At 41.6% G+C, this 7044-nt stretch overlaps 1 protein-coding gene across 1 annotated transcript in view; it reads right to left on the minus strand.

Moving 5' to 3' along the window:
- LOC103367097 (vang-like protein 2) overlaps positions 1 to 7044 on the minus strand; it is a 13654-nt gene that overhangs the window by 4763 nt on the left and 1847 nt on the right. Inside the window, exons 2-5 of the mRNA XM_008295018.1 lie at positions 4966 to 5089; positions 2778 to 3385; positions 1189 to 1322; positions 797 to 932 (exon numbers count right to left, since the gene is read on the minus strand). Coding sequence (XP_008293240.1) covers positions 797 to 932; positions 1189 to 1322; positions 2778 to 3385; positions 4966 to 5089 — 1002 coding nt within the window. The remainder of the gene's footprint in view (positions 1 to 796; positions 933 to 1188; positions 1323 to 2777; positions 3386 to 4965; positions 5090 to 7044) is intronic.

The raw sequence follows: 7044 nt of genomic DNA on the forward strand, positions 1-7044 counted from the left end.
TGACCCACTTCAGGAATAATCACAGCCCGATATGATAATTACCGGCTATATTTGGTAAAAAATGTAAATTCACAGCCAGCATCACATTTTAGAAACAATCCACGGGAGCCCTGAGTGTTTTTCTACGGTCTGTTTGAGTGACTGCATGCATCGCAGTCAACCATGTGCCAACAAAAGTACGCAGAGAACCATGTCTGTATCCACAGTCAGCTTTTTAAAACAAGTGAAACTATGACTTGGCCTTCTCGTGCAGGAAAAGATTTCCAGTCAAGAATGAAACCAGCGACTTAGTGTTTGGGGCATTTGCACCAGTACAGCGTGTGATATAACCATTCATTATTGTATACATTTATGTTTTTATATACGACTGTGTACGTGCTGTTGTCTTAACTTCTTTATCTGTCTGGCTGCTGTGCTTCAAGACTGAACTGAGCAGTTCATGCTACAGATGAGCAGAAATGCTTTGACATTTGAGTCCAAAGGGAAAATTTTCCACGCTTGTCTGTCACCACTACGGGCTGTTCGTTTTTAGATTTAGACAAAGAAAACACGGTTTCCATTTCTGTTTAGTTTCTGCTGAACATTTACTCTTTTAGAACAAACACAGTCTGAGATCAAGGTTTGACTTCAGGCATCAGATTCAGCCCAAAGTCACTGCTTTGATCACGGTCCCTTGTTCTGTTCTGCACACAGACAGGATGATCTATTGTCTGCACACGTCTCTCTCTGCACAGGTTTTATTTGCTGCCTTTAAACACACAGGAGGTCGCTGCCACCAGACCGTACTGTCTCTGACCTGGCCTTGCGTTTGCGGATCCTGCGGTCCATCTCGGCCTCCTCGTAGTAAAACTCGTTGTGGGAGTTGTCTCTCCTCCTGGCAGCAGCTGCTATCATGGCCCTGGACTGGCCCGTGGAGTTATTGGTGGTGTTTTCTACAAGACATCACATGCAGGAGGAGGATTAGCGGGTTGCGTTTCAGGTATTTATCCGTTTCTCGTACTCATGTGAAAGCAGGAGGAGGATAACGTTCACGTCTGAGCTCTCATGGGTAGATCCACGTGTGCGCGACTGATCTCACGCAGATGTGAGTTAAAGATGTCGGTTCTGATGCAGACCAACAAATGACATAAAAAAGACGAAGCTGTGGATTAAAGACGGGCGTCAGAGCCGTGCAGAGGCTGTATTTACCGTCCAGGGAGTAAACCTTGAAGCCGGTCATCTTCTTGGACAGGATGGACTTGGGCAGGTTGAGCAGCGCCGGGTTGTAGACGGGAAAGTCGCTGTAATAACGGTCCAGAACCCAGACAGCTGCCCGCTGGATGCTAAAACACAGAGAGTCAGTAAGTAACATCAAACATCAGCTGCTGACTGTAAATAAACACGCTGACGACAACATACACACAAACACAATAGTTGTGTCTTAGCATCGATTTCACATCAACACATTTATCTGGATGTAGAATATATCACACTTCAAACTATCATTAAAGGTATCAAGTCTGACATGCTGACATGTTTTTGCAACAGGATTTAAGGATAAAACATGGCGCACAAGAAACCCATCTTACATGTAAGCCAATGGACTGTAAGTCATGGAGAAAGAGGAGGTGTGACTTCATAGAACAGCTCATCAAACATGAGAAAGATGCTGTAGTTAAAACATTTTGTAATGACTTTATGGCTGGGTTTTGTGTGCAGCGTTCGGACACCCAAGTAGCTATTTAATGGGATTTTAAACCAATATTGTGATGTTTCTGCAGACTCAGGCCAAAACAGTAACAATACTGTGAACATAAGGTGAATTACTTTTTCTAAAATGCATAACAACAACCTTTTTATTCTGTTTGTATAACAACCAAACACAATGTCACAATGAGGGCATGAGCTGGTTGTTAAAAAAGGACCGGTACAAGGATTAAACAAGGCTCTGAGCAAAATGAGGAGTGGATGAATTTTGTACTGCTGAAATGTTTTCCTACACTACAGGATCACCAACAGAACTGATGAATCAAAGGTTTAATTTCACCTGAATCTTAACCAAAGAAAGAAATAAAGAAAACAATTCAAACTAAGTTTCCTTCTACACGTCTAATGCATTTTAAACTGTGATCCAATAAACATGTTGGGCAAAATGTAACTGCTTTGACCTACTTCTGTACTAAGAGAGGTCAGATGTGAGAATTATAATTCCCCAGTGGGAAATTTTCAACATTTATCTCCTTAATAACCTGTTAAAAAAAAATAATAATTCAACTGCTAAAATGTGTTTCTCCATGATTATGAGCAAGTTTGGAAATTTTATGTTATTCCTCTGAATAATACCCTTTTCCTGTGGCTCAATATCTATTTATTTTCTTTATCTTTTGATGATATTTAGTACCTACAATGAGCATTATATGCCTTTGTAAAAAAAAAAAAAGAAACTACTTCCAGTATTTAGATACACTGGCAGCCTCCTGCTTTTTTCACATGCTGTGTATAAATGTAAGTTTTCCTATAAATAATAATCTTTTGTCATTCAATAAAAGAAGCTACATTTGCTGTTAAATGTTGTCCAAACAGAAGCAGTATTACAACTGGAGTTAAAAAAATTGAGGTTGAATTAGGCAATGACACGTTTTCCTTCGTATGTGAGATTTGTGGCAACCTTGTGTTGGACTTCTGCTTGAACAACAGAACAATCTGCAGCGACAAAACACACCCACCTGGACCAAACAGTGTATTTTATATGTAATCACAACAGAAGCATGTGTTTAGTGGTGCTGAGGCTCACAAACCTGAGGTGGCCCACGTTGTAGAACCTGCTGGCTCCATCGGTGCTCCGGACCACCTTGAGGCAGAAGGCCGGCTGCAGGTGTCGGACCTCCAGCAGCACCAGAGCCAGGTACTGGATGAAGAGCAGGGCGTCCACCAGCGAGGCGGCGTACTCCACGATCCCCCGGTAGTCCTTCTCCCGGGGCTCCAGCACCCGCACGCCGTAGAACAACCAGTAGGACGCCACGAACAGGAACACCAGCACCATCAGCAGGCAGCGGAAGACAAAGAAGCGGGGCAGGGTGGCCCGGGGCGGCCGGAGGAACAGCGCCCAGGAGGAGATGAGCAGCACCAGCAGCTTGAAGGCCAGCGAGACGTAGAGGCCTTCACAGGGCGTCCCACAGGGTTCCAGGGCGTCGCGCCACAGCACCTGAGGGAGGATGAGGAAGGCCAGCGGGGTGACCAGGGCGAAGAAGCTCAGGCAGCCGCCCAGCGCCGGCCCGACGAAACGCTTGCACTCCAGCGGCGTCGACTCCTCCAGATCTTTGGTGACGCGGGTCAGGTCCTCATTGGAGATGCTGTGCTCGGAGGTGCCGGTGACGACGGTGGTGGTTTCTCCCCAGTTATCATCCTGCACGACAAAGACGAGGACATTAAGACCCATGTGTGTGTTTAGGGCTCATTTTCACCATCTGTACAAACTGTGCTGTGTTTAATGATAAAATGCAATAAATCTAATGAAGTAACATACGTTTATCCGAGTGTCTCTGCAGATATCACCAACATATGTTTTTACTTAGTAACTGAAAAAAACTCATAACCAGATCTGACAATCTACAGAAATGAATCAAGCATTTCATACTAAACAGTCACTGATTAAAGCTTATTACACTGGAAGATTAGCAGCTTTTCTGCCAAGTATAATTCAGTGACTTTCAATATTTCAACAGTTTTCTCGCAATTTAAAATGTCACTTTGGTCTCACGTAGAAGAAAAATTTTTTAGAGCAATTTCTGCTTGACTGTCTCTGTTTTGCAAGATTTATTTTATTTGTGACATTTGAGCTGGATATATCAAATACTTTCAGAGATTTCATTTAATTTTATTAATAATTTGCCCATTGACGCACTTAGCCTGTTTTTTGAGCATTTAAATTTGAGGCTACATTTAGATTGCAATACTTTTTTAGGAGGAACTTTCTTTTAGGATTAATGACTGACTTTTTTACTGTTATTTCTCATCATGTCATTAATTGAAAATCTGCAAAATTAGACATGTAGATCAAGTCATAAAGAGTATTTGTTCAATTAAAACAATCAAAAATGTCAGTGATAGAATTTTAAATATCAATTGTTTAGGATAAAATAAAGTTTCAAGCAAATCAGAGATGGTCAAGCAGAAGGCCTCTGGTGATTTTAGATGGAATGACCCTATCTTGACATTTTTTAAACCGATAAAATATTAAGCAAATAATGAATTAAAATTGTGGGAATCTGTTTTGCATCAAGGCGTAAACCCAAGATGTTTCTATTAGGGCTTGAGCAAATCCAGCAGAATAATGTCAGACATTTTAATCCTTCTCAACTCAGTTATAATTCCTAGAAAGTTAAAATTAGAAGTTATGAAAGGAATCGGGGGCGTCAGCATCTTTGCTCCAGGAGGGGCGACAGGTTGGTTAAGCTTAAATACAAAATACTTCTTTACTATTTAAAGAAAGACTCGTGTAGGAACAAATGTGTCTCCGCAGGCGCCTCCATGAAAACACGCCTCTGCACTTAAAATAATGTGTCATTTATGCGACTGTCAGCACCTGCTCGGCTGAAACAAAATGACTGACGGCTGCAACAAAACCCACTCGAGCTGTGAAAGAAGCTGCTTCGACAGGATTTTCTTCAAGGAGATCCAAACATGATTGAGAGATACATTTGGAGAACCGGCATAAAATCGATCTATTTTATTTTGACATGAACAGAAACAGCAGAGTGCACAAATTGACTGAGCTGTGCGTTTAACTTCAAGAAGGCATTTATTCATGCAAAAACAAACAGAATATTCAAACACAGATATTGTCCGTGTGACTAAAGCCCGCAAGTGATACGTAACGACTTGAGCTGCATGCAGAGTCAACCACAAATTAACGTAATTGGAGGTCAGAGATGAATAAATATGCCCTCAAGATGGACAAACTGCAGTGTACACGGTGTAACTGACCCTGTCATCGCCGCGGGTCGACTCCGCATCGAGCAGCGGCTCTCCAGGAGTTTGTATCGTGACTGATTTGTCTCCACGACTGCTGCTGTCTCGGCTCTTGGAGCGATGACGGTCCCTCCGATCCCTGAAACACACAACAAAATACAGCGTTACTGCATTAAAACTAAGACTTTGCTTCATTTGCTCCCTCTGTGATGATATTTTGGGGTTTAGAAAATGTTAATGTGACATTCTGCTGTCAGTGATGTTATTTTTTAAGTCATGAACGTACAGTGCTCGGCTCACATGGACTTCCTGGTGGTGAAACATTGTCAGGGATGAACATACCTTCTTAAAGTACATTGCATTAATGTCCCAAAGCTCAATATTCCTATCTTCCAAAGTTGTTTTTCCTCTAATTTAAACCAAACTGACCCAACAGTCACAATGATTTGAGCTAATTTTTTAACTTCTCTGGGTGCATATAATAAAAAGCTATATGTTCAGACTACAGCCATCCCTTAATGCATTCAAATGGCTAGCTGAGATGTTAGTTTAACAAATGATGCAGTTAATGCATGTTAACAGGGAGAGAATTTAGGAGGTTTTTATAATCTGTCACATGCTTATACAGTACAGGCAATAAAATGCCAGGTGACTGTTCCACAAAGCTGTGCAAAAATAACTGAACATGATAATAAAAAAACCCTCATAAAAATAGAAAAAGTCAGGCGCCCGGATAGCTCGGCGGGTAGGGCGGGCGACCCATGTATAGGGGCTTTAATGGTTCGATTCCAGCCAGTGGCTCATTTGCTGCATGTCATTCCCCTACTCTCCTCCTGACGTTTCTCTGTCTGTCTTCACTATCATTAAAGGTGGAAAAGCCCAAAAAAATATCTTGAAAAAAATAGAAAAAGTCCTAAATAATGAGTAAAGAGATTGTGAAACTAAAGTGCAGTGTCTGTACATTGCGTTAAAGTTGCAGTCATAAGTGTGTGTGTGTGTGTGTGTGTGTGTGTGTGTGTGTGTGTGGTCATCTATACGTTACAGCCATATCTACACAGTGAGATGTCAGAAGATATTGTGTAGTTCATGCAGTGCAGCAGCTTCTTCAGTTTCCCTGGACAACATGTTTACGAGCCTGTCCGGAGTCAGTCGGTGTCTCTAATTGGTTAATTGGTAAATTGGCTTGTTTGGTTTTTTTTGCTGGGTCACTTCAGAGTCTAATGGACGTATATTATGATAAAAGCATCCTGCTGGCTGCATATGAGGTGATGTTTGTCAGTGGTGTGAGTGTGCTCGTATCTTCCACTTCATTGTGCAACACAGTTCATCCTCTGGTCTGGACGGGGCCTGCAGGAGGTCATCTGGCGAACAACTTAAAAGTTCTCGCTGGAACTCAGCATTAACACATCTGCTGTCTCACTGTTCACTTCTTAGTACAAGAATCTGATAGAATTGTGGAACCTTCACAAGTCAGTGCTTCCTACAAATAAACAGCAGCTAGTTTGGCTGTTCACTCCTTTAAATAGCAGCTGCAGATGGATTTACACCTTTTAAATGTAAAGCTTGAATTTTTCAAAGACTGCATAACCAGTTGTATTGTTGTTTACTGTGGTTGATTTGGCGCCATTTCTGTTTTGTCATTCTTCTAGTCTGGTCTTGTAGGAGCCACATAGACACCAAGTATAAACCTGCACAGCCCTCTAGTACAGCAGATTAAACATTTATAACATCTACTCGGGTATTCTATTTAATACAAGCTGCACAATCAGAGATTTATCTGATTATTTAACAGCGGAAGTCCCAGGAGTCTCTTGGACACTGTCCAAGCACAACTTTGACGAACTGTGGCCCTGACACTAAAACTATGATGAAGAAAATGCATGTTGAAAAATATTGCTGTTTTTGTTGTAGCTCTAGCTATGCTGTGCACCTCACCACATGTCATACACTGTTTGTACTAATATTCAGATCTGTGAACACCAAGAAAGCAACATGAAATTTTAGCCTGAATGGTTTTCAAAAATGCTGTTTTTTGTTTTTTTTTTAGGGCCAATAACGATGTTGATATCGATTATAATTCCAAAGACTGATAGC

This window comes from Stegastes partitus, unplaced genomic scaffold, assembly GCF_000690725.1.
Source record: "Stegastes partitus isolate 25-593 unplaced genomic scaffold, Stegastes_partitus-1.0.2 Scaffold1015, whole genome shotgun sequence".
Taxonomy (NCBI): Eukaryota; Metazoa; Chordata; class Actinopteri; family Pomacentridae; genus Stegastes; species Stegastes partitus.